The sequence below is a fragment of the Saimiri boliviensis genome, chromosome 6, assembly GCF_048565385.1.
Source record: "Saimiri boliviensis isolate mSaiBol1 chromosome 6, mSaiBol1.pri, whole genome shotgun sequence".
Classification (NCBI taxonomy): domain Eukaryota; kingdom Metazoa; phylum Chordata; class Mammalia; order Primates; family Cebidae; genus Saimiri; species Saimiri boliviensis.
In genome coordinates this window covers 44,189,308-44,216,984 of record NC_133454.1, presented here as the reverse complement: position 1 = coordinate 44,216,984, position 27,677 = coordinate 44,189,308, and the positions used below count along the sequence as shown (strand labels likewise).

The 27,677-nt window shown below is 41.8% G+C and overlaps 1 protein-coding gene across 4 annotated transcripts; it reads left to right on the top strand.

Moving 5' to 3' along the window:
• Nucleotides 1-792: 792 nt before the first annotated feature.
• POGLUT3 (protein O-glucosyltransferase 3) lies at nucleotides 793-26,585 on the top strand. Of its 4 annotated transcripts, none has more exons than XM_074400544.1 (8): nucleotides 793-1,045; nucleotides 7,135-7,332; nucleotides 11,708-11,991; nucleotides 15,935-16,151; nucleotides 17,143-17,339; nucleotides 19,015-19,209; nucleotides 21,117-21,221; nucleotides 23,309-23,412. In XM_074400544.1, exons 1-8 carry the CDS (start codon nucleotides 847-849, stop codon nucleotides 23,342-23,344), a joined length of 1,431 nt encoding a protein of 476 aa, XP_074256645.1. In that variant the 5' UTR covers nucleotides 793-846; the 3' UTR covers nucleotides 23,345-23,412. The 4 variants fall into 4 exon arrangements, with proteins under 4 accessions (XP_074256645.1, XP_003923788.2, XP_074256647.1 ...); XM_003923739.4 differs by lacking the exon at nucleotides 23,309-23,412 and adding an exon at nucleotides 23,425-26,585 and having other exon boundaries at nucleotides 794-1,045; XM_074400545.1 differs by lacking the exons at nucleotides 793-1,045; nucleotides 23,309-23,412 and adding exons at nucleotides 1,116-1,380; nucleotides 23,425-26,585.
• The last annotated feature ends 1,092 nt before the right edge of the window (nucleotides 26,586-27,677 follow it).

The window sequence follows — 27,677 nt, the reverse complement described above, 5'->3', positions numbered from 1 at the left end:
CTTGGCTCTCCTCTTGTAAACTCGGCGACATTCTTTGGGGAAAGGCTTTCCCCTGAACCACATCGATCTTGGGGTGGGACCCTTTCTGTCGTCCCACAGTAATCACTACTGGGTCTACGTCCTTTAAAAACACCAGAGCGGCGGACCCGGTGGCTCACGCCTGTAATCTCGGCACTTTGGAAAGCCAAGTGGGGCGGATTGCTTGAAATCAGGAGTTCAAGACCACCCTGGGCAACATGGGGAAGACTCCCGTCTCTACAAAAATAGCAATAAATTAAATTAAATTAGCCAGTGTGGTGTCGTGTGCTTATAGTTAGTCTCAGCTATTCGGGAGGCCGGGGCGGGAGGATTTCTTGAGCACACCAGTTCCAGGGTGCAGTGAGCTGTGATCGCGCCGCTGCATTCCAGCCTAGGCGACAGAACCAGCCCCCTTAACTGTATAAAAACAGAGAAAGAAGGAAGGAAAGGAAGGAAGAAAAAGAAAGACCACTGGAGGTGGAGGCCACGCGTGCCCGAGGCCTTGGCAATCAACAGCGCACACTCTCAGCCTCGGTCCCTGTGCGGGCCTCTCTACCCCTTTCCTCCAGGGGGCCTGTGGGACTGCGGGGAGGAACCTGCGCGCCCATCGCCGACACCTGCCGGGCGCGCAGGGGGTGAGTGCGGCGCCGGCTCGCGTTCCCGCCCAAAGGAGCCGGGGAGGGACAGCGGGCGGAAAAGGCAGCCAGCGCCGCAATTCTTCCCGCCCGAAAGACCCGCCCCGCGGTGGGTCCCAGGCCCCGCCCGGCCCGCGGCGCAGCCGGCCCCTCCTCGCCGCCGCGGAGCCGGACGGCAGCTGCCCCGCCGACCATGCGCCGCCTCCCGCGGGCCCTGCTGCTGCTGCGGCTCGCCCTGCTGGCGGCCGCGGGCGCCCCGGAGGCGCTGGTGAGCGCGCCGCGGAGCCTGGTGTGGGGGCCCGGGCTGCAGGCGGCCGTCGTCCTGCCTGTCCGCTATTTCTACCTGCAGGCGGTCAACTCGGAGGGCCAGAACTTCACTCGCGCGCCCCCAGGTAGCGTCCAGCCGGCCGCCCTCCCTCGCCCCGCGGCCGGGTCCCCGTGCGTCCCCGCCGCCCGGGAATCAGCCCGCGGCCTGCGTGGCGTCCCTCCCCGGCCTGTGTCGCCCCCTTTTGGGTCTGGTCAGCTCCTCCCGCCCGGACACAACGCGGGCAGAAATCGCAACAAAAGTTTGTGGAATGAATGAATGAGCTTCAAGGGCGCTTCCGCATTTAAAGTGCAGGGACCGATGTTGCGAATGGACGGCTCCCGGGGGTTACAAGGAGGGTGTTGCTCCATCTCTGACTTAGTCGTCTGAACTGTGAGGGATTGCAGGGAGCGCTTTCCAGGGGTGAGTCATCAAGCCTACGGATCGCGTCGGATTACAAGGCTTGGGCCTGATGGGTTTGGACCAACGAACTCCTACGCAGAGGAAACGTCAGAGCAGTAGGAAGGGGAGGGGTTTACGTGTTAGTTTTTTGTTTCCTTTTTAGTTCTGAGTTCTTGAAAGCAGGTTACAGGAGCTAGGGAAACTCAGTAGAAATCATTCGGTTTTCCCTCTGCTGAGGGTGGGATGGGTCTCATCCTGATTGCCTTTCTGCCTGGTCCTCGTCCCTCGTTGTCCTTCGAGTCTTACCTTTGCAACTTCTTAAAACTTGTCCTGCTGGTTTCAAGCTGTTACCAGTCAGGATTTGCTAATTAATGTCTAAGTTCAGGCCTCTAGCCAATTAGCACCTTGTTTTATTAGCGAAGAGACAATTAGAATGACCCAGTGCCTCTGCCACTGCTAGGCCAGCTGGGAACACAGCTGCCAGCAGTGGGAAGGGGAAAAGGGGGGCGTGACAGGTGGGCAAAACAGAGAATTTAGGAGCCAAACATAGTTCACTTCTAGATTTAATGATTTTTAAAATTTCATTCATTCAAGAAATTCTAATTTGATGTGTGCTTCTGTGTTTGGTAATTCTGCTGGGGATCTAAGGAAGAAAAGGCAATGCGTGTCCATCAAGGAACTTACAGTCTGTTGATAAAAGACGTGCAAATAACTGATCACTGTACAAGATAATTGAAGGTTATGTATAGAGTGCAGCGGCAACACTGAAGTACTGCCAGAAACTGGAGAAGTTCAGGAAGATTTCAGGAGCAAAGACTTGAAAGATGAGAAGGTTTGCTGGGCAGGCATGTAGGTGGACGCTCCAGCATGTGCGAAAGCACAGAGGCATAGGAAACCGTGGTATTTGGCAAAATAGGTACTGTAATTTAATGATACTGAGCAGAAGAGGCTAATTGATTGTAGCCCCTGGTCTTCAAGGGCCTTGAATGCCAAGCAAATGGCTTTATAACTAGATAAAAGAGAGCAGCTGGCGAAATTTGAGCTGAGGCAAGAATCTGCCTCTAACTTAACCACCTCAGTGGCTTATGCTCTACATTTGATTCAGAACACCACTCCTGAAGTTGTCTTTGAGCATTGCTTTGATAACATGTCTACCAGTTAGATTAAATACTCAGACAACTGGTATCATATGAATTATATGTATTTGGGTAGAATAATTCCAACTCTATTGACAGAGACGCATGTGTGTATATCAGGGCTTCACAAACCTTTTCTTTAAAGGGCCAGATAGTAAATAATTTAGGCTTTGTAGGTCATATAGTATCACATTTATTCAGCTCTGCTTTGTAGCCATGGACATGTAACAAACAAACCTGTCTATGTTACAATAAAACTTTTTATGGCCACTGAAATTTCTATTTCATATAATTTTTAATAAATTACAGAATATTATTCTTCCTTTGATTTTTCTCCCCTTTTATTTTAATAGGCAAGGTCTCTCTCTGTTACCCAGGGTGGAGTGCAATGGTGCAATCATAGCTACTGCAGCCTCAAATTCCTGAGCTCAAGGGATCCTCCTGCCTCAGTCTCCCAAAATTCTGGGATTACAGGCATACTCCATCATGCCCATCCCCATTTTAAAAATGTAAGAATCATTGTTAGCTTACAGGATTTACAAAAACAGGCAGTGAGCTGGATTAGCTATAGTTTGCAACCTCTTATGTATATTAAAGACCCTCAATTAAAATCCAAATGGTACATGACTGAAAGTTGTGTGTATATTTAGATATGCACATATATGTATATATATATATATATATATACTTTAAACAAATAAAAACCAGTTTACAAACAGTTTCTATTAAATATCTTGACAGAAGGAAAGTTACATTTATTTTTCTGCAGGTTTACCCCTGCAATCTATGACTTTCCTTTTTTAACTTTTTTTAGTCTTAGAAAGACTTCCTAGCCGGGCAGCATAGCATAGAGATTCCATCTCTACTTAAAATAAAAATTTTAAAAATTACTTCTCAGGAAGCTGAGGGAGGAGGATCAGTTGAGCCCAGGAGCTCAAGGTTGCCATGCATTATGATTGTGCCACTGCACTCCAGCCTGGGTGAGAAGGCAAGACTCTTTCTTTAAATAAATACATAAAATAAAGACTTTTTGGACAACCTTACTTTTATTCCCTTGGATTCCTTTTGTTTCCTTTCAGGCCCCTTGATTTCTGGCTTCCAGTTAAAAAGGTGCCCTATAGTTCTGAAAACTCACCCAGCCAGTTTCTTATATTTCTGCCACCAACATTAACTTGTAAGTCCTGAAGTCTTTCCCTCTTCAAGAACTAATTGAATGGCCAGGTACAGTGACTCATGCCTTGTAATCTCAGCACTTTGGGAGGCCAAGGCTGGTAGATCGCCTGAACTAAGAAGTTTGAGACCAGCCTGCACAGTATGGCAAAATTAATCTACAAAAAATCTAAAATATCAGCCAGGTGTGGTGGTGCATGCCTGTGGTCCCAGTTATTGGGGAGACTGAGGTGGGAGGATCTCTTGAGCCTGGGAAGCTGAGGTTGCATTGAGTTGAGATTGCGCCTCTGGGTGACAGAATGAGACCCAGTCTCCAAAAAAAAAAAAAACAAAACACTAATTGGAAAAGAGGAAAAATCTTATTTTCTCAAGCTGTAGTCTATTGTATACGACTTAGAAAGGTTGCCTTATTATCACTCCCTTTCAACAGTGTAGAATTTATCTGAATGCCACTATTACACTACATATATCCAAGTACCCAGATAACAAACATATTGTGAACCTCAGTGATCTAAAGCAGGATATCTGAAACTGGGGTTCACAGACAGAAATTATAGGATCTTTGACCTTGGATCGGGAAAAAACCTGTATATTTTCAGTAAACTCTTGCTTAAATTGAGCATTTCCTTCAGTTATGAATGTAGGCAGTACCTGTAGATACTGTTATATTCCCAGCTTGTAGCACAACACTTGGTAGAGGTGCTGAGTAACTATTGTAGATGAAAAGAAGGGGTAGAGGGAGGGATGATTGAAATATGTCAAGTTTGAAGGATATACTTTTTTTCTACTCAGTCTTCTATCTTCACCAGTAATAATATCTTCATAAAATAATCTTGGCCGGGCGCGGTGGCTCAAGCCTGTAATCCCAGCACTTTGGGAGGCAAAGGCGGGTGGATCACGACATGGTCGAGAGATCGAGACCATCCTGGTCAACATGGTGAAACCCCGTCTCTACTAAAAATACAAAAAATTAGCTGGGCATGGTGGCACGTGCCTGTAATCCTAGCTACTCAGGAAGCTGAGGCAGGAGAATTGCCTGAATCCAGGAGGCGAAGGTTGCCGTAAACCGAGATGGCGCCATTGCACTCCAGCCTGGGTAACAAGAGCGAAACTCCATCTCCAAAAAATCATCATCATCATCATCATCATCATCTTACCTCCTGGTTGTGTAGTACTTTGGTGTTTTACACTATGCCTTACTTAATTTGTCCTCCAAAATAGTCTTATAAGGTAGGAAGGATAGGAATTACTGTCTTTCTTTACACATGAGAAGCTGGGCTCAGTGAAGCTGAAATGCCTTGCCTGGTGAGCCCTACAGCGAATGTGTCAGAGCCAAGGCAGGAACAACCCTTTGAACTTCTACTTCATTGCTCCTTCTGTTTTATCAAATCATCCTTAATAGGATTGTCATGTGTCAGTTTACAATAAGATCTTGGAGAGTATACATGGTTGACAGGTAGCCAGATATTTTTGGAGGATTTCCACTTAGCCTCATGGTATAATACCTTGGCCTTCTGGGATTCTGTTTCCCTTGACCATGTGAGGTCAACCCTTTTGTTGCAGCTGTAGAGAGCCTTAATGAACTTCGTAAACAACAGAGGAGGAGATGACTCCATTGTATCCAAAGTGCCAGAAGTATTCCTCCAACTGTGACTGCTCCAAAGCTACATTCAGATATTGGCTCTGCAACACATTATGTATGTGACCTTGGGCAAGTTACCTTACTTCTTGGAGCCTTGGTTTCTTGTTCTATAAAATGGGGGTAACAGATACCTACCTCAAAGTTCTTATAGGAAATAAATGACACAGAAAATACATATGAAAGTGTCAAGCCCATAAAAAGTGCTAAGTGCCTGAACCCAGGAGGCGGAGGTTGCGGTGAGCCGAGATCGTGCCATTGCACTCCAGCCTGGGTAACAAGAGCGAAACTCCGTCTCAAAAAAAAAAAAAAGTGCTAAGTGAATTTCTAAATATGCTTTTGATTTCTTACCAAATCAAACATGTTCAAGATTTCTGATTCTAGTGATATAACATTTTGATACTGCCTACATTTAGAAACTGTAACATTTAGAAACGCAGATTTTCACAAACTTGTTTAGTACTTTCAAAAGATATATTTTAAATATTCTAAATTTTGTAGTATGATAGATGTGAAGTAAAAGACAACTTTGGTCACAATTTTGTTTGCTAGGACTGTGGATTTCAAAGGATTCACTACCTTTTTAGCATTCCTCTTCGATATGGTGATCTAGATGGTATATATACTGCACTTTCTGAAGAAAGAGGTTTCAAAGTTTATTCCTGGGCCACAGTAACTTTAATCACAGCAGTATCATTTCAAAGCCTAAGTGTCAGCTAATAGGAAAGGGAAAGTTTGTTAAATATATTATTTACCACAGAAAACCCACAAAACTTTGAAGGTGGAATGGATTGTTATAGTATAACTGTTTCTTTTCAAGCTGAGCAAATAGATTCAGAAGTAATCTCTAGTATTTACAAAGGGGTGTGTGTGTGTGTGTGTGTGTGGTGTGTGTGTGTGTGTGTGTGTGAACTTGTAAGGAGTCTGGTTACTAGCTATAATCTCTCTCTACCTAAGGAAATGGGCTTAGAAGTACCACTTGAAATTTGAGCTTAATAAATGGGGAAATTTTCACAGAAATGATGGTTGTTAGATACTGAAATGGTATACCAAGAAAGATTGTGTGTATTTTACAAGGAGAAAGTTAGATTACTATAGAGATCTGTCATGCTTAGAGTCCATGGATTTTTAACTATCTGGGCTTTAATCCTACACAAAGGAGGAAAGACCAAATAAAAAGTTTTTTATTTGCTTTTAAAAAATAAATTCCTTTTGTTTATGCAATAAATCTTGATGGAATGATTAATGATTCAAATGTTACGTCTGATTCATGGTTTGAATACATGAACCAGACCAAGCACTGTGGCTCAAGCCTGTAATCCCAACACTTTGGGAGGCTGAGGCAGTGGGGATTGCTTGAGGTCAGGAGTTTGAAATCAGCCTGGGCAATATAGCAAGATGCCCTTCAACCCATCCGCCACCCAATCCCCCCCACACCATCTTTACAAAAAATTTAAAATATTAGCTGGGCATGGTGGCACACTCCTATAGTCCCAGCTACTCATGGGGCTAATGCAGGTTGAGGCAGGAGGTTCATGAGCCCAGGAGATTGGAACTATAATGAGCTAGGAGGATTGTAAGTCTGCACTCCAGCCTGGATGACAGAGCGAGACTCTGTATAAAAAAAAAAAAGAAAAGAAAAAAAAAGAATGCATGAACCACTCATAGTTCTTGGCCTCAAAGATCTTCCAAAGGAAATGATTTTTTAAAAATCAACAATGCTGGAAGAATAAGCAATATATTTAAGTTATTCAGTAACAACTATCCAATAATTGTAAAGGTATAATAATCATGACACGGTAGAGTTATTTATATTTCTTTTTCTTTTAGGTCAAACACCATTCAAAGTAGTAGTCAAATCTCTTTCACCTAAGGAGTTGGTCCGGATTCATGTCCCTAAACCTTTGGACAGGAATGATGGAACATTTTTGATGAGATATAGGATGTATGAAACTGTCAATGAAGGGCTGAAGATAGAGGTCCTTTATGGTGATGAACATGTGGCTCGGTCTCCCTATATTTTGAAAGGTAAGTGATTATTATTTACTCCAGAGTCAGCCTGGCATGTAGGTCCCAGGCCTTTCAGAATGGGCTAAACCTGATGACCTCAGAGTCATATGCAATAGAGTAAACATTGTATATGTACCTCCTGGAGCACAATTTAAATTTTAAGAGAAAGAAAATTAAGTAATTTTTTAAAGAGATTTAAATGATAAGAAAAATAAGTCTTGTGTATTTACCCACGTAGTTACTAGTTGTGAAACTCTTCATTCCTTTATGTAGATCCATATTTCCATCTTGTAACATTTGCCTTCTGCCTAAAGGATTTCTATTAATATTTCTTTTACTGTGAGAATGCTGGTGATGAATTCTTTCAGCTTTTGAATGTCTAAAACAATCTTTATTTTGCCTTTCGTTTGTTTGTTTGAGTTGTTTTTTGTTTATTTTGAGACAGGGTCTTGCTCTGTGGCCTAGGCTGGAGTACAGTGGCACAGTCAAAGCTCACTGCAGGCTGGGCACAGTGGCTCACGCCTGTAATCCCAACACTTTGGGAGGACAAGGCAGGCAGATGGCTTGAGCTTAGGAGTTCAATACCAGCCTGGGCAACATGGTGAAACCCCGTCTCTACTAAAAATACAAAAATTAGCTGGGTGGTGGTGCATGACTGAAGTCCCAGCTACTCGGGAAGCTGAGGCTGGAGAATCACTTAACCGGGGAGGTGGAGGTTGCAGTGACCCAAGATCGTGTCACTGCACTGCAGCCTGGGTGACAGAGCGAGACTCCATCTCAAAAAAAAAGCTCACTGCAACCTCAAACTGCTGGGCTAGGTTGCATGCAGTGGCTCACACCTATAATTCTAGCACTTTGGGAGGCCGAGGCCAGAGGGTTACTTGAGCCCAGGAATTCAAGACCAGCTTGGGCAACATGGCAAAAACATGTTTATATAAAAAATACAAAAAATTAGCTGGGTGTGTTGGTGCATACCTGTAGTCCCAGCTAATCAAGAGCCTGAGCTAAGAGGATCCCCTGAGCCCAGGAGGTCGAGGCTGCAGTAAGCTGTGATCATGCCACTGCACTCTGGCCAGGAGGACAGAGTGAGACCCCCTTTCTCAAAAAAAACGAATAAGCAAACAAACAGAACTGCTGGGTTAGAGCAAACCTCCAGCCTCAGCCTCCTAAGTAGCTAGGATTGTAGGCACATAACACCACACCCTAAAAATTAAAAAAATATTTTTTTGTAGAAACAAAGTCTTGTTTGTTATTGTTACCTAGGCTGGTCTCAAACGCCTAGGCTCAAGTGATCCTCCTGCCTCAGCTCCCCAAAGTGCTGGGATTGCAGGCATGAGCTACCATGCCCCACCTATTTTGCCTTTGCTTTTAAAAGACGTTGTCTTTAGTTATAGTTACAGGTTGATTTTTTTTTTTTTTGATACTTTAAAGATGTGACTCCACTGTCTTCTCACTTGCATTGCTTCTAACAAACCTAGCATTGTCCTTATCTTTGTTCATCTGTGCTGCTTTTAAGGTTTTCTCTTTATCAGTTGTTTTGAGAAATTTAATTATTATATGCCTTGGTACAGTTTTCTTCATATTTCCTGTGTTTTGGATTCGTGGAACTTCTTGGAATTGGGGGTTTGTAGTTTTCATCGAATTTAGAAAAATTTTGGTCATTATTGCTTCAAATGTGTTTTCTGTTACATTCCACTTTACCTTCAAGGATACTAATTGCCCATATATTGGACTTGAAATTATCCTATGGTTCACTGATACTCTTTTCATTTTTAAAATTCTTTTTTCTCTGTTTCATTTTGTATACTTTCTATTACTGTCTCTAAATTCTCTTTTCTTCTGCAATGTGCAATCTGTCATCAGTCCTATACAGTGTAGTTTTCACCTCTCCATGCTTTTTCATCTTCTTGACCTCTTTTCTGGGGTGCAGTTAAATTACTGGGATATAGTTTAATCCTTCCAAGTTTTGCTTTTACAATTTGTTAGGTGGGACTAGAGCCATGGTTAGCCTAGGGCTGATTATTCCCCACTACTAAGGCAATACCCTTCTGTATACTTTACCCAAACACTATGGATTAGGAGGCTTTCCAATCTGACTGGTACCCACTGCTAAGTAATGTTCCCTCTGATCATTTTGGATGGGTTCTTCCCCTGCCTTCCCCAAGAACCTAAGAACACTCAGGTGGCAAATATCTTAAATAACCATGTCTCAGCCTGAAATCTGTTTTCATCCTTTGTCATTATCATTCTAAACATTTAAATGTTACGCCTAAATAATTAAACTGTAATATTTTTGGAATCAGTACAGGGGAAGAGCCCATCCAAAATGCACTGATCATATGCCCTGATCATAATATGCCCTGCTTAATATGTGAAGAGGACCTTCTACAGATCTCTACTGTTCTCTAGGACCCACAGTACTTCCTTTTCAGATACTCTGTCCTACAAAGTCTAGAGCTGCCTTGGTCTCCCTGAACTGTCAGCTCTGCTGCCTCAACTCAGTGAGGTTGGCTGCCTGGCTTTGCCTACAGTCCCCCTCCCTGCACTACAACCTCAAAGCTCCTTTAAACGGTAGGCTGTAGGAATTGTAGGGCTTATGTTATTTGTTCCCCATCTCTCAGACTCACTGTTCTTCTTTGCCTGATACCTAGTGCTTTAAAAACTATTGTTTAAGGCCAGGTGCAGTGACTCATGCCTGTAATCCCAGCACTTTGGGAGGCCGAGGCAGGCAGATCACTTGATGTCAGGAGTTGAAGACCAACCTGGCCAATATGGTAAAAGTCTTCTGTACTAAAAATACAAAAAATTAGCTGGGCATGGTGGCGGGCACCTGTAATCCCAGCTATTCAGGAGGCTGAGGCAGGAAAATCACTTGAACCAGGGAGGAAGAGATTGAAGGTGAGCCAAGATCACACCACTGCACTCCAGTCCAGGTGACACACTGAGACTCGGTCTCAAAAGAACAACAACAAAATCAACAAAAAACTGTTGTTTCATATGCTTTGTGGGGGTGTTTTCTGGTCATTTTAGGTGGGAGGGTACCTCAGTCCTGTTGCTTGTTGTCAATGAAAAGAGTCAAACTTATGGCCAGGTGCTGTGACTCACGCCTATAATCCCAGCACTTTGGGAGGCTAAGGCAGGTGGATCACCTGAGGTCAGAAGTTCAAGACCAGCCTGGCCAACCTGGTGAAACCCCATCTCCACTAAAAATACAAAAATTAGCCAAATGTGGTGATGCATGCCTGTAATCGCAGCTACTTGGGAGGTTGAGGCAGGAGAATTGCTTGAACCCAGGAGTTGGAGGTTGCAGTGAGCCAAGATCAGGCCACTACACTCCAGCCTGGGCAACAGAGTGATACTCTATCCCTCCACCCCACCACCCCTCAAAAAAAAGAAAGAAAGAAAAGAGTCCAATTCTAAAATATTTGAAGACGTTTATTCTGAGCTGAATATGAGTAACAAATGGCCCATGACACAACCCTCAGGAGATCCTGAGAACATGTGCTCAAGGTGGTAAGGCTGCAGTTTTATACATTTTAGGGAGACATAAGACATTGATCAATACATGTAAGATGTAGATTGGTTTGGTCTGCAAAGGAAGGACAATTGGAAGTGGGGGAGGTGGTTGGGAGGGGTTAGGTGGGGGGCGGGGCTTCCAGGTCGTAGGTAGATTCAAAGACTTTTTAATTGGCAGTTGGTTGAAAGAATTAAGTTATTGTCTAAAGACCTAGAATCAATAGAAAGGAATGTCTAGTATGACAAGGGTTTGTGGAAACCAAGGTTTTTTCACACAGATGATGCCTCCAGGTAGCAGGCTACAGAGAAGAGATTGCAAATGTTTCTTTCAGGCTTAAAGAGTCATTTCTGTCAGTTTTAAGGTCTGTGTTGATGTTAATGCTGTTCAGCTGGGCCTGAATTCCAAAAGGGAGAAGGGCGTAATGAGGCATGTCTGGCTTTCCCTTCCCTTCATGGCCAAACTACTTTTTCAGGTTAACTTTGCAATGTCTTTGGCCAAAAGGAGGGATCCATTTTGATGGTTGGGGAGGCTTAGGAAGTTTATTTTTGGTTTACATAATGTCTAAAAATTAATACAATCTTTTTCTTCTTGCTAAAAGGTAAGTTGTTTTATGTTTGCTGCCATTTATACCTCACCAGAAATGAATTTATCAGCCAAGTGACTGAGAGTAGGTTAGATTGGGAGAGGGCATATACTAAACTAACTGTGTTATCCAAGGTGGCGTGAAAAGGAAGTTAAGAGCGTAGGACTCTAACAAAAATCACTGATTATCTCTGGATAATCTTAGAATTCACCAAGAAGCAGAGACAGAAGTGACTCCCTGTGTTGTGGTGCTTGCTGATGGAGTGCAGCCTTGTTCCTGTTTTCTTTTCCTAGGACCAGTATACCATGAGTACTGTGAGTGTCCAGAAAATCCTCAGGCCTGGCAGAAAACTCTTTCTTGTCCAACCAAAGAACCGCAGATTGCAAAAGATTTTGCTTCCTTTCCCAGGATCAATCTCCAGCAAATGCTAAACGAAGTCCCCAAAAGGTTTGGGGACGAGAGAGGTGCCGTTGTTCATTACACAATTCTCAATAACCACATTTACCGGAGATCTTTAGGGAAATACACGGACTTCAAAATGTTCTCTGATGAGATTTTGTTATCACTGACAAGAAAGGTAGGAGAATGAATGAATTGATAATATAGTTTAATTATTTAGGTGTAACATTTAAATGTTTAGAATGATATGACAAAGGATGAAACAGATTTCAGGCTAAGAAATGGGCATCTAAGATATTTGCAACCTGAGTGTTCATGTGTTTTCCACCTTTGTGGATCTCATTTTCCTGTAAGATTTAAAATTAAATGGCTTGAGGCCAGGCATGGTGGCTCATGCCTGCAGTTGCAGCACTTTGGGAGGCCCAGACGGGTGGATCACCTGAGTTTAGGGGTTCGAGACCAGTCTGGCCAACATGGCAAAACCCCATCTCTACTGAAAATACAAAAATTAGCTGGGTATGGTGGCAGGCACCTGTAATTCCAGCTACTCGGGAGGCTGAGGCAGGAAACTGGCTTCAACCCAGGAGGTGGAGGTTGCAGTGACCCAAGATTGCACCACTGCAGTCCGACCTGGGTAACAGAATGAGACTCCATTTCAAATAAATAAATACATACATACATAAAATAAAATAAAATTAAGTGGCTTGAGCCCCCATCCCACATAGGTGTGCCATGCAGGAGACTCCCAAGGTTTTTTTGAACTTCCAGAGATTTATAACAAGGTTACTTCTTCCTCCGTCCTCCTCCTCTTCTTCAAAACCGTCTGTATCTACAGTATCCAAACAGAACTGTCTTATTAATTAATTAATTAATTATTTAATTGAGATGGGGTCTTGTGCAGGCTGGCCTCAAACTCTTGGGCTCAAGCCATCCTCCCACCTCAGCCTCAGTCCTAGCCGGGTCTATACGCACACACGACTGTTGCAAGAGGTCACTCACTTTAAGTTCTCTGTTCCTGCTGAATCTAAACTTCTCCTGTTTAGATTTTGCCTTCTGCAGCTGTTTATTTCTCTTCACCTCAGAATGACCTGAACTTAGAACACATTTTCCTTGTTTTTCCCTAAGCATACCTAGAAGTTAGCATGCTGGCACATTTTGTCAAAGCTTGGGATACCAGAAACAGGTTGGTTGTTTTTTCACCAGTGCATACTAAAAAGGAAACAAAACCCTTGATATTTAAAAATAGACATCTCTGTACTAATCGGACTCTCAGTCATGCTTGCCTCTGGGAATTTCTCAGGGCTGTCCTTGATCTTCAGGTCTTAGCCTCTTACTAATGTGGTTAGGCCCACTGTCTTTCAGGCTCTCCACATCCCCCAACAGCGCCCCCTTATCCCACTGTTCAGTCTCTCTTTCCACATTTGCAGAACTCTAAATTCCTCTTAAGCAGAGCAACTTAGACCACCTTTTGTTCTTATTTCTGATCATACAGGGTGAAGGACGGAGGTAGGCAATATTTATCTTTCTTACCCAGAGAGACCATTAAGGGAGGTTTTGTTTGTTTGTTTTGAGATGGAGTACTGCTGTGTCACCAGGCTGGAATGCAGTGGCACGATACTGGCTCATGGCAACCTCCAACTCCCTGGGTCAAGTGATTCTCCTGCCTCAGCCTCCTGAGTAGCTGGGATTGCAAGCACCCATCACCATGCCCAGCTAATTTTTGTATTTTTAGTAGAGATGGGGTTTCACCATGTTGGCCAGGATGGTCTCGATCTCCTGACCTCATGATCCACTCACCTCAGCCTCCCAAAGTGCTGGGACTACAGGCGTGAGCCACTGTACCTGGCCAAGAGAGTTTTTTTTTTACCAAAACAACACAGTTTTCCTGACATGTTATACAATCCCCCAAGTATGCTGACTGTGTGGCTGCAGTCAGTCCTTACTTTAAATAGCAGTCCCCATCCCTCTGCCACCAGCCCACAATGTGAGTGTACATGCAAATATGGGCATCTGCTCCTAAAGGTAGTGCTCTCTTCCTTGGCTTCAACTGGTCAATCATGCCCTGTATTCTTGCCTCTTTAACCCATGTTGCTGGCTTCATCGCAGTAGATTTCAACCAGGGATGATTTTACCCATCAGAGGACATTTGCCAATGTTTAGAGACATTTTTGGTTGTCACAACTCAGGGATTGCTATTAGTATCTAGTGGGTAAGCATCCTACAATGTAAGGGATAGTGACCTCACAGCAAAGAATCATCCAGCCCCAAATGTCAATAGTGTGAGCTTGAGAGACCTTGCTCCACAGTGAGCACTTCTGATGTGGAGTTTATTAATGAGTTTATAAATAACAGGGAGGCTGGACATGGTGGCTCACACCTGTAATCCCAACACTCTCAGAGGCTGAGGCAGGTGAATCATTTGAGGTCAGGAGTTTGAGACTAGCCTGGCCAACATGGCCAACCCCGTCTCTACTAAAGATACAAAAATTAGCCAGGTGTGGTGACACGTACCTATAGTCCCAGCTACTTGGGAGGCTGAGGCACAAGAATCACTTGAACCTGAGAAGCAGAGGTTGTGGTGAGCTGAGATTGCACCACTGCACTCCAGCCTGGGCGGCAGAGCAAGACAGTGTCTCAAATAATAATAATAATAACAACGACAGGGAAGCAAGAGGGTGAACATTCATATCTCTCATCCTTTCCTTTTGTTCTTTGCTCAGTAGCTGGGGAAGAAATCTAAGATGAAAGAGACACAGTCCTAGTCTTTGAGCAGCCCACTCTAGTGGGACTTGTTTTTGTTGTTTGGGAGTGGGAGTGGGGTGTGAATACAAACAAATAATTATATCCCAACGTGATAGGTCTCAAAAAAATAAGTACCCAGGGTTCAAGTGCCTGAGGAGGGTGAGTCATAGAGGAGGTGGTGTTAGATCTGAGTTTGAAAGATGAGAAAGAAGACTGCTAAGTTAAATAAGTAGAACATTCCGAGTGAAGGGAATTACATATTAAGAGGATGGCATTTTCAGAGAGTAGCTTAAGGTTTCCTGGTAGGTGGACAGATGAAAGATGAGGTGTATAGCCAAGGTGGAACCAGATAGGACTTGAATGCCAGCCAGAGAGTTGACATCTTGTGCCATAGGCTTAAGGTTCTGTTAAGCTTGCTAGTGACATTAACCAAGTTATTTTAGAAACTTCAGTTTTCGAATTAATTTTAGTTTTGGAAATCTGAGCAGCCCTGTGGAGAGCAGATTACAGTATGGAGAGCCCAGAATCAGAACACCCAGTAAGGAAGCTATTGCAACAATCTAGGCAAGAAATGATGAGGGCCTAAACTGAGACATTGACCGTGGAGACGGAAATGGAGTGGCGGAGTGGCACAGTGGCAGGTTGCAGAGGCAAGGGCAGATGAGGTAAAGAAGGGGACAGGGAAGGAAAACGAGGCTTTGGTTCTAACTTTTAGATTCTCTTGCTTAGGCAGCTGGCAGAGAGGGTTCTTAAAGCTGCTCATTCATACCTGTCTACACAATTTCCACTTCTCTAACACTACATTTTGTTTATTTATTTATTATTATTATTTTTTTTGACAACAGAGTCTCACTCTGTTGCCCAGGCTGGAGTACAGAGGCGCGATCTCAGCTCACTGCAACCTCCATCTTCCAGGTTAAAGGGATTCTACTGCGTCACCCTCCTGAGTAGCTGGGATGACAGGTGCCTGCCACCAGCCCAGCTAAGTTTTGTAATTTTAGTAGTGATGGGGTTTCACCATGTTGGCCAGACTGGTCTTGAACTCCTGACCTTAACTGATCCGCTCCCAAAGTCCTGGGATTACAGGTGTGAGCCACCATGCCCGGCCTCAAACACCAAATTTTAAATCCACCTCTGGACAGAGGTAGCTGACTCCTGGTTAAGTGAATTTGTCATGTAGGATCCTCACAAGTGACAAATTCACAGCTATCCTGTCAATGACAGGCATGCTTCTCTCTTCTCTTACTGTTTTTGAATGGTCAACTCTGTCAGAAATATGTTAAGAAAACCAAAGAACTGTCGTATTTAGTCTTTGGTTTTCTTACATATATGGAAGACATATCTTCCTAGGAGTGACGTTTGTTTATATGTTTATTTAGGTCCTCCTCCCAGATTTAGAATTTTATGTTAATCTTGGAGATTGGCCTTTGGAGCATCGAAAAGTCAATGGAACCCCCAGCCCCATACCTATCATTTCATGGTGTGGCTCTCTGGATTCAAGAGATATTGTCCTTCCAACATATGACATCACCCACTCCACACTTGAAGCCATGAGGGGTGTTACAAATGATCTCCTCTCTATTCAGGGAAATACAGGTAATTCAGAGAAATATAAGCGTTCAGGAAAATGCATGGCTAATTAACAAAAAGAAAGCTTAGAGAGAGAGTGGATTATACATATATGTTTGCATTCAATAGCATATTAGAAAAAGTCTTTCCTATATTCAAAATTCTGACCAACTTGAGTAAAGATTTGTGGATGTTACTCAGTTACAGCATTTTTTTCTGGTCACCCTATGTAAGAACAAAGGCCTAGCTCGTGTTTTATTGTGAAACACAGAAGATGGAAGAAGCTAATGCCTTGGTGAGTGGACCAAGTCACTGAATCTCTTTTTGCTTTGAACATGGACCGACATTGTTTCAGATATTTCCTAATATTATACAACAGAATACACCAATACTCACGTGAGCTTTCCCTAGCAGACAAATGGATAAAATTAGAGCATTCTTTTATATAATACAACAAATAAAAAGACTATTTTTCTTTTTTGAAAGTCTAAACTTGAAAGTACTTCCAGTGGCTGGGCGTGGTGGCTCACACCTGTAATCCTAGCACTTTGGGAGGCTGAGGTAGGTGGATCATGAGGTCAAGAGATTGAGACCATCCTGGCCAACATGGTGAAACCCTGTCTCTACTAAAAGTACAAAAATTAGCTGGGTGTGGTGGTGCAGCCTGTAGTCCCAGCTACTCGGGAGGCTGAGACAGGAGAATCACTTGAACCCAGGAGGCGGAGGTTGCAGTGAGCTGAGATTGCACCATTGCACTCCAGCCTGGGTGACAGAGTGAGATGCCATCTCAAAAAAAAAAAAAAGAAAGAAAGAAAAGAAAGAAAAAATAAAGTACTCTGGCAAATTGAGATTCAATCCCATATTTTTTTTTTAAAGTCGCATCTGCTTTAGAAGATGAGTTGATGATAAAAGAGCTTTAACATCTTAAATAACAATGGTAGATTAAAGAGGCTTATGCTTACCATATTAAAATAGCTAATTCATAATCATAATTTTTTTTATGGATTCAAACTTGTAGGGCCTTCCTGGATCAATAAAACAGAGAGAGCTTTCTTCAGAGGTAGAGACAGCCGAGAGGAGAGGCTCCAGTTGGTACAACTGTCCAAAAAAAATCCTCAGCTACTAGATGCAGGAATTACAGGATATTTCTTTTTCCAAGAGAAAGAAAAGGAGCTTGGAAAAGCCAAGTTGATGGGTTTCTTTGATTTCTTTAAGGTATGCATTTGAGTCTTCCTCTACGGATATGATGTAATAAACTTATATTAAAAGTCTACCAAAATAGGTGGGCTTCAGCAAATTTCTTCTTTCTTGTGAACTGACATACATGTTTACATTTTCTTATTAGGTATCAGGAATTACAAAACTCAATTTGGTTTCCTTCTTTCATTGTTAACTTTACCAAATAGCTCAGAACTGTACTTAATTCTGAAAATTCAGTACAAGGATTAACCTGAGATTTTGATGTAGTTATTTTTTTTCTTTTCTTTTTTTTATTTGCTTTAATAAACTGGGAATATAATACCTTTTACATAAAGTGATCTCAAATGTCTTTTGTAAGTAGAAAATGTACGAATTCCATGTATGTAAAATGGGAGTTGGGATTGGGGTTCAAGGCCTGCTTCTAATCCTGTCTCTGCCACCAGCTATGGGATCTTTCTCTCTTGGCGCCTTGGTCTTTAAACTTGTGTGATGCCTGCCTACTCCTTCAGAGCATTATCACAAGGCCTAAAGGAGAGATGTGAACAATGTGACAAAAGCTGATAGGCTCAAAAACTCCTTGTACCAAATTATTTAAGAAAAAATTAATTACCAAATCTGGGAGTGTGTCCTCTTTATCCCAGAGTGGTATAATGAGTAGAACAGGGGATTTGGGACTCAGAGAATGGAGGTTTATATATTTCTCTGAACACTAGTTTTTTCATTTGTAAAAACAAAAAGAAGGGGTTAATAATACCTGCTTTGGATTATTATAATTGAAGTTTAATGCCTATGAAAAGTGCATTTGCAATGGAAAATAAAGTGTATAAATCCAAGAAATATGCAGACAGCTTACCTACTGTGTTGCCAGCATTGCCCATCCTTAAATGTCTCCAGGTTTCTGTCTCCTCAGCTCTAAAACTGTAAAATAGAGACAATGCCTGCCTGTTTCATAGATTGCATATAAGGAACAAATGAAATAATGAATAAATGAAAGTGTTCATTGTTATCAGTATTCAGCTTTAAGAACTTTTGAAAATAGTTTTCCTGGCTAGGCACGGTGGCTCACACCTATAATCCCAGCACTTTGGGAGGCTAAGCCAAGCAGATCACCTGAGGTTGGGAGTTTGAGACCAGCCTGGCCAACATGGGGAAACCCTGTCTCTACTAAAAATAGGAAAAAATTCGCTGGCCACAGTGGCGGGCACCTGTAATCCCAGCTATTCAAGAGGTTGAGTCACCAGAATCATTTGAACCTGGGAGGCAGAGGTTGCAGTGAGCCAAGATTACGCCACTATACTCCAGCCTGGGTGACAGAGCAAGACATGGTCTCAAAAAAGAAAAAAAATTAAATTAAAATTTAAAAAGAGAAAGAAAATAGTTTTCCTACCTGGTTACAGAAATCTGGATTCTATATTACAGAGACATGATTGAAATAGGTCTCCACTTCTATTTCCTAAAATTTAGCATGTTACATTTAAACAATATATTTCTTAAAATTAATCTGAGAAAGGCTACTTGGGACTTTTAAACAAAGAGAAGATATAAGTTATACAATAAAACTTTTAAACACAAAAGTTGGAAAATGGAAAATAATTCCTCTGTAGTTGGTATTACAGTGTTGATGAGAAGCAGAAGTAAAGCAAATGACTACTGAAAGTTTGTTTATATTTGTTTGTTTTTCATCTTCCAGTACAAGTATCAAGTTAATGTGGATGGGACCGTGGCTGCTTACAGATATCCATATCTCATGCTGGGTGACAGTCTGGTTTTAAAGCAGGACTCACCATATTATGAACATTTCTATACGGCACTAGAGCCTTGGAAGCATTATATTCCAATTAAAAGAAATCTTGGCGATTTATTAGAGAAAGTTAAATGGGCTAAGGTATGCTTCTCAGCAATTTTTATTTCTTTAGACAATAACAGATTCACCAGAGTTAGTTAGATGAGTTACATCACAACACAATTTGATTTGACATAATGGAACTGAAAGAAATATTATTTTCTGAAGTGCTGTTCCCCTGAGTATCTAAAGAATCAGCATCAGAATCATTTTGCATACCCTTTATCAACATTTTGGAAGATTTTCAGAAGATTTGAAGTCCAGCGTTATATAAAATACAGATTTTCTAAATGCTGTTTACACATACAAACAAGAACACCCAAAATGCAAATTACTAATTCAAAGACCAGAGTTAAAGTGTTTTATGAACAAGAAAACATTTAAACCAATTATAGTACTCTTTTCTTATCCCCAGTTAGAAGAAAAGGTACAAATTCCTAAATTCCTTTTTTTTTTTTTTTTTTTTTTTTTTGAGACGGAGTTTCGCTCTTGTTACCCAGGCTGGAGTGCAATGGCGCGATCTTGGCTCACCGCAACCTCCGCCTCCTGGGTTCAGGCAATTCTCCTGCCTCAGCCTCCTGAGTAGCTGGGATTACAGGCACGAGCCACCATGCCCAGCTAATTTTTTGTATTTTTAGTAGAGACGGGGTTTCACCATGTTGACCAGGATGGTCTCGATCTCTCGACCTCGTGATCCACCCGCCTCGGCCTCCCAAAGTGCTGGGATTACAGGCTTGAGCCACCGCACCTGGCGCTAGGCACAAATTCTTAATGAATGCATGTTATACAACATCCCAAGAATCACATTTCCCATAAAATAGGAATTCCTTTTTAAAAAAAAATTAAAAAGCTGTTCCATTTTATTATAAAACTACAAAAATGTACCCTTCCATTTTGAGACTTTATACTAACTTTCTAAGAAAGAATATATGATTATGGAAATAATCGGATGCCTGAGGCAGAATCAGTGTTATGACCCTTCATAAGAGCCAGGATAGCTCACAAATGGCTTTTCCTGTGGGCAGCATGGTAGAAGATTAACTATTTTCCAAAAGTATAATTAGGAATGCTGACTATTAATGGTACTGAATGAACAGCCTGTGGGTACTAATGACTGAATTTTTTGGTTACAAAAGCAATACAGTCTTTTATAGCTACCATTTTATAACACAACTTTTTGGTTCTGACTGCAAATTTGCATGGAGCTTTTAAAAGATACTATAACATGAAAATGGATTAATTCTACTGTCATGCAGAGAGGAACTAGGCTGCTGGGACAGATGAGGAAGCCAAAGAGTACTTCCTGGGTGGCCAGGAAGGTATCAAGATGATCACAGTAGGGGCTGCACGTGGGATGTTGCACTGTGGGGAGAAGGAGTGGTTTCCTGGTACTGTGGAAAAGGGGCCAAACTTGTGATCATTTCTCTTTAACAGAGATGTCTAGGAAAATACTGTGTCTCTTCCCGTAGCATCATTATTTTATTTATTAGTTAGTTAGTTAATTTGTTTGTTTGTTTTGAGACAGAGTCCCGCTCTTTTGCCCAGGCTGGAGTGCAGTGGCACGATCTCTGCTCACTGCAACCCCCGCCTCCCAAGTTCAAGGAGTCTCATGCCTCAGCCTCCCAAGTATCTGGGATTACAGGCGCCTGCTACCACACCCAGCTAATTTTTGTATTTTTAGTAGAGATGGGGTTTCACCATGTTGGCCAGGCTGATCTCAAACTCCTGACCTTAAGTGATCCTCTAGCCTCGGGCTCCCAAAGTGCTGGGATTATAGGCGTGAGCCACTGCACTGGGCCCCTGTATCTTCATTCTTAAGTTATAATTCCATTATATTTTATTTTTCCCATGCTGTTCACTTTCCACCCCACCTCTGTTCCACCTCACACTTAGCCCTCACTTGCTTTGTGGGTCAAAGTAGTAATTTTCATTTTTTTTTAATCTTTCAGGAAAATGATGAAGAAGCCAAGAAGATTGCAAAAGAAGGACAATTGATGGCTAGGGACCTACTACAGCCACACAGGCTTTACTGCTACTATTACCAAGTACTGCAGGTCAGTTCAGAGTGTCCGTCCACACTGCTGGGTCAGGTGTCCTCAGACCACACGTGCTTGGCCTATGTACTTCCTACCTGGCTTCCTGACGGGCTCAGAGAGTCAGCCTATGGACCGGCTGGCTAAGCTGAGGCACTAGTCTAGGGAAAGATAGTGCTGAGTCTTCATTTGGTGGCCTCATTTTTGTTTTTGTTTTTTTTGAGACGAAGCTTTCTCTGTCACTCGGGCTGGAGTGCAATGGCTCAATCTCTGCTCACTGCAGCCTCTGCCTCCCAGGTTCAAGCATTCTCCTGCCTTAGCCTCCCTAGTAGCTGGGATTACAGGCTTGCACCACCACGCCTGGTGAATTTTTGTATTTTTAGTAGAAACTGAGTTTCGCCATGTTGGCCAGCATGGTCTTGAACTCCTGGCCTCAGGTGATCCACCTGCCTTGGCCTCCCAAAGTGCTTGTATTATAGGTGTGAGCCACTAAGCCCGGCCATGGCCTCCATATTTTCATCTTTATTCTACATTATGTAAAACGATGCTGGGAGCCCTCACAAATATAGATTAGCAGATCTTCCCATCGTCTCAGTGCTCTCTTATAAAATGCCTTATGGAATTCCTAGTGTAGGTGTTCTGGAACCTCAGAGAAAAACATTTTTACTTATCTGAAAAAAAAAGAGGGTTGGACTGGAGATCATTAACATCTCTTTTTACTCAAAATGTTCCCTGCTTATTCTCCTTGATACTTAATATTTGTGCCTTTTACAGTACAAGGCAGAAAGCAAATATTTAGCTCGGAATAGCAAACAAACAAATGAAAAATACGTATAATAGTTCTAACACCTTAGGGCTAAATCCTGAAGTACTGTATCTATTGGGAATCCAAGGATTGGTCTTTCGAGTAACTACCTTGAGTTTTAATCCGAAAAATCTAGACAGGAAGAAAGAAAAGGAAATTATGTTCTTGTTTTTAATCTAACTTTATTTTTCTATAGGCATAATAAAAGTAAATTTCCCTAGATGCTTGTGGATCCTACCGTCTCATATTTTTTTTTTCATAGAAAAATAAAATTGATAAGTTACACTATTTACTAGAAGCGCCCCTTCCTTCCCTTAAGTTGGTTCTGTCCCATCTGTTGGTCTAGCTTTAATTGTTAGAAGTTTTTTTTGTTTTTTTTGGTTTTTTTTTGACAATTTCTTGGCTGGGTGCAGTGCATCATGCCTGTAATTCCAGCTACTGAGGAGGCTGAGGCAGGAGAATCTTTTGAACCTGGGGGCAGAGGTTACAGTGAGCCCACATGGTGCCATTGCACTCCAGCACTTTGGGAGGCCAGCATAGGTGGATTGCTTTAGTCCAGGAGCTGAAGACCAGCCTGACAACATGGTGAAACCCCACATCTACAGAAAAATTAAAAAATTAGCTGGGCATGGTGGTATGTGCCTGTGGTCCCAGCTACTTGGGAGGCTGAGGTGGAAGGATCACTTGAGCCTAGGATGTCAGAGGCTGCAGTGAGCTGAGATCACGCCACTGCACTTCAGCCTTGGTGACAGGGTGAGACCGTGTCTCAAACAAACAAACAAACAGACAACTTTATTTATAGAAATATTTCAGTCAGTGGTCACAGTAGAGGAACGTTTCACAGACCTGTTGCCATTTAAAAATGTGTGTGACTTGCCGGGTGTGGTGGCTCATGCCTGTAATCCTAGCATTTTGGGAGGCTGAGGTGGGTGGATCACCTGAGGTCAGGAGTTCAAGACCAGCGTGGCCATCATGGTGAAACCCCATCTTTGAAAAAAAAAATTAATTTAAAAAAAATTTTAAAAAGAAAAAAAATAATAATAAAATAAAAATGTGTGTGACTATCGGCTTGAGTATTCAACAAAGTTAATTATTCATTAACAAGTGGAAGATAAATGCTGAGAGCTGCTGTTTGTTTCAGGTAGGGACGTCTGGCTTGGCATCCCTTTTGTAGAGGCTTCCAACCTACACATAAAATTGTGGAATGTGGTTTCTTTCCAGATTACGAATTATACTAGTGCCTGTGATAGCTAAAGTTAAAATGTCACTTTACTACTAAAATAAACCAGACCTTTGGTTTTAGTCTGAAGACACACAACAACTAGAAAAGATGGCGTGACCGGGGATGGAAGTGGATAGAGGAGTCAACAGAATGAAGCGCGGACTAACCTTTCAGTTGCCTTTAAACCCACATTTCAGAACTATGCCGAGCGCCAGTCCGGCAAACCCGAAGTACGTGATGGAATGGAACTTGTTCCTCAGCCAGAAGACAGCACAGCCATCTGCCAGTGCCACAGGAAAAAGCCTTCAAGAGAAGAGCTTTGAGTCAGCCCAGATTCACACTCCTGCATATACCAGCTACATCTTTAAGGAAAGATCAGATCTAAGCTGTGAAGGACAGTACAGAATATTTTACCAAAAATGCTTCTCTCAGTGGCTTTATATGTGTAGATGGCTGTAGCCATACTGATAGAGCATTGCTTATCTAAAATGCTTGGGACCAAGAGTGTTTCAGATTTCAGATTTGGGGATATTTGCATATACATAATGAGATATCTTGGGGATGAGACCCAAGTCTAAACACAAAATTCATTTATGTTTCATATATACCTTGTAAACATATCCTGAAGGTAATCTTATATAATACTTTAAATAATTTTATGCATGAAACAAAGTTTGTATACATTGAACTGTCAGAAAGCAAAGGTGTCACTATCTTAGTGACCCATGTGGTGTCAGCACTCAAAAAGTTTTGGATTTTGGAGTATTTCAGACTTTGGATTTTTGTATGAGGGATGTTCAACCTGTATTTGAACAAGTATTACCAAATATTTTTGGACATTAAGATCTTTTGAGTAAAAACTGCTATTATCAGCATCATAGTTTCTCTAAACAGAAAACTTGGGGGTCATAACAGATAGAGAGGCTTGCTAAAATTTAAATCAGCCTCTGTAAAACTGTTTACATATTTATTGGTTTACGTATTTTACTGGTTTATTTCTATCCCCTGTTCACTTTTTCTCTTCCACTTTTCACTTTTTCTCTTCCACTTCCAATTATGAAGAGAAAATATTTGTTCAGGGTTTTTTTTCCTCCCTGCATAATTTCTTCTCTTACAAGCTGCTTTTGGCTTTCATCAATAACAGCTTCTTTTAAAAGGTCTGATAAGGATATTTAAGGAAGAAAAGGATGACTCTCTTATTAAAGGTGGCGTGGAGACTGTGGAGTGAATATTTTTTAAAGCACTACTTATAACTTTTAAACTAAATTTTGCCAAAGCCTGAGACAACATTAAGAAGAAATTGTGCCTTAAGCTAGTTATTCCCAATCTATCTGAGTTGTATACCCATCAAAGACAATACAGTTATTAACATAGATGAAGGTATGCTATAGTCATCATTCATTATCTATATATTGAATAGGTCAAAGATAACTGTAGGTGAAGAGCTTTCATTATTTTTAAGCTGAAAAGGGGATCCTTGAAAACTTCTACAACAATCTTCAGGAAGCCTGCTATCTTGTGATTCAGCAATAGGCCAACAACTAAGGCAAGCTTCCATTCCTCACTCCACTACTTTTCTATTTCACTGGGTGTCATTGCTAAGACAAAGACTTTGGAAATTTCCTCTGTCTTTTAGGACAGGGTCAGGATTTACAACTCATAGCCTGATAGCTCATTACATACTCCTTGTAACCATCAGTCCAAGGTTCAGTTCAGTAAAGCGATGCTCTAAAACAAGAGCTATCTGCATTCCTGATTTAAAAATATGTACTCTGAAAATCAAAACTGGAAAAAACAAAAAAGAAGAAGAAAAAAATATGTACTCTGGCCAGGCACAGTGGCTCACACCTGTAATCCCACTTTGGGAGGCCAAGGTGGGAGGATCACTTGAGGTCAGGAGTTCAAGTCCAGGCTGACCAACATGGTGAAATCCCAACTCTACTAAAAATACAAAAATTAGCTGGGCATGGTGGCATATACCTGTAATCCCAGCTACTTGGGAGGTTGAGGCAGAAGAATCACTTGAACCTGGGAGGCGGAGGTTGCTATGAGCCGAGATTGCACCATTGCACTCCAGCCTGGGCAACAGAGTGATACTCTATCTCAAAAAATGAAAATAAAAACATGTACTCTACTAACTGAAATATTTACTTAATCTGGCAAACAATGTAACTTTTTAAAGTGGTCATATCTATTCTTGGTGAAGAACAATAAACAGAATTTTTAAATTAAGCAAAACCAAATTTCAGCACAGTGTAATCAATGCCAAGTATCTAAGGTAAACACTCATCCATTGTGCAAAACCACAAGTACACAAGTATTAAATAAAGGGCAAGGTGTCCTGAGACCTTACCTAATGAATCTGTGTCTTAAACATTGTATGTAGTGTTTGAGGCTTGTCAAAACTGGGTTTATGGAAAGAAAGGTTGCCTGCCTCATACCTTTCTGCCTTGAATCCCAGGTGCTAATGGCTAATGGCATTTTAAACATCTTAAATATTTAAAATTTATATTGCTCTGTCAAACAGGCCTAATAGTTAAAAACAAGTTGAGATAAACCAGGCAGCTTCAAGGAGTGGAACAGGAAGGATGTGCTTAAGAAAAAAAGTGGAGCCCCTCAAAAAATTCTGTAGGGGCCAGGCACAGTGACTTATGCCTGTAATCACAGCACTTTGGGAGGCCGAGGTGGGTGGATCACTTGAGTTCGGGAGTTTGAGAGCAGCCTGACCAACATGGAGAAACCCCATCTCTACTAAAAGTACAAAATTAGCCAGGTGTGGTGGCACATGCTTGTAATCCCAGCTACTCAGGAGGCTGAGGCAGGAGAATCGCTAGAACCTGGGAGGCGGAGGTTGTGGTGAGCCAGGATGGTGCCATTGCACTCCAGTCTGGGCAACAAGATGGAAACTCTGTCTCAAAAAAAAAAGAAAAAAAAATTTTATAGAGAGACAGCAGCCTTAATCTAGATAATTCTTCATCTCGCCAATTCAGCCACAGCCTTTAAAGAGTGTTAATGGCTTTCTGGTTTGCAAACAAAAATGTTCTATGTGGTTGAAAGTTTGGAGAAAGATTCACCAATATCTGAGGAGAAGATGAAGTGAAAGGAATTTTTACTTTTTGCTTTATATTTTTCTATAATATTTAATTTTTTTGCTATAAGTATGGATCAAATAGCAAAATATAGAAAAATGCCAATCTTAGAAAAGACAATAAATGCACAAAAGATATAAATAGGAAAAGAAAATAGATAATTATATTTTCCATTATGCTCTTTTAAAATCTATGTTTAGAACTTTATCTCATGGGATCTATATATACTTTTTAAATAAAATAAATTTTCTAAATAAAAATTTGAAAAAGATATCTTTTTTTTTAGAGAAATTGTAACCACTTATAGCCCTGGTATTTCTTTAACTGCATTGGTGTAGTTTTGGTTCTATTATGTCTTCATGAATAGATGAACCAAAATCACCACTCAGTCCCTAGGGGGCATAAATCTATAATAATATCAGAAGAAAAGAAAAGGCCAGTCACAATGGCTCACACCTCAGCACTTTGAGAGGCCAAGGCAGGAGGATCACTTAAGCCCAGGAGTTTAAGACTAGCCCTGGCAACATAGTGAGGCCCTCAACTCAACCACAAAAATTTAAAAATTAGCTGGACATGGTAGTGAACACTTGTAGTCCCAGCTACTTGGGAGGCTGAGGTGGAATGACTGCTCGAACCCAGGAGTTTGAGATTACAGTGAGCTATGATCATGACACTGCACTCCAGCCTGGGCAACAGAGCAAGATCCTGTCTTGAAACCACCTTTGCAAAAATCATAAATGAGAAAATCAGTACAGTGAAAGACATCTGACCTAACCAACTCTGTCTTGCTTCTAACCTCCAAGCTGTCCTTGTTCATTCCTGGACATAGGCCAAACTAACCTTGGAAGGAACTTAGTTTACAGTTTAACTTTGAAACAAAGATGATAATGGCCTTTTCCCAAAACAAGCTGTCTTCATCCCTGGGGATTAGACTGCCTTTGCAAGACTAACAAATTAGCTACAAGACAGAACTTATGGTTTAGGAGTCATGCATCTGGAGGCTGCCAGATTTTGAACCTCCCCAAATTGCTCCTGGGGATAACATCACTATTGTAAGACCTAAAATCAGTGCTTGAGATATTTTGCAGATCCTGCACTTGATGATTCTACTAGCATCACTCAAGTCAATAAACTGGCTCATCTGGTCTTGTGGCCCTGACCCAGGAACTGAGTCAGCATAGGAGGACAGCTTTGACTCCCTGTGATTTCATCTCTGATCCAACTAATAAGCAACTCCCCACTTTCTGATCCCCTACCCACCAAATTATCCTTAAAAATCACAATCCCTGACATTTCAAGGAGACTGATTTGAGTAATGATAAAACTCTGTTCGCCCATACAGCTGACTCTGCAAAAATTAA

Coding starts and splice junctions, on each gene's coding strand:
- POGLUT3 (XM_003923739.4), top strand. CDS start 847: ATGCGCCGCCTCCCGCGGGCCCTGCTGCTGCTGCGGCTCGCCCTGCTG. Junction 1,046..7,134: donor CTTCACTCGCGCGCCCCCAG/GTAGCGTCCAGC, acceptor TTTTTCTTTTAG/GTCAAACACCATTCAAAGTA. Junction 21,222..23,424: donor ACTATTACCAAGTACTGCAG/GTCAGTTCAGAG, acceptor CCCACATTTCAG/AACTATGCCGAGCGCCAGTC.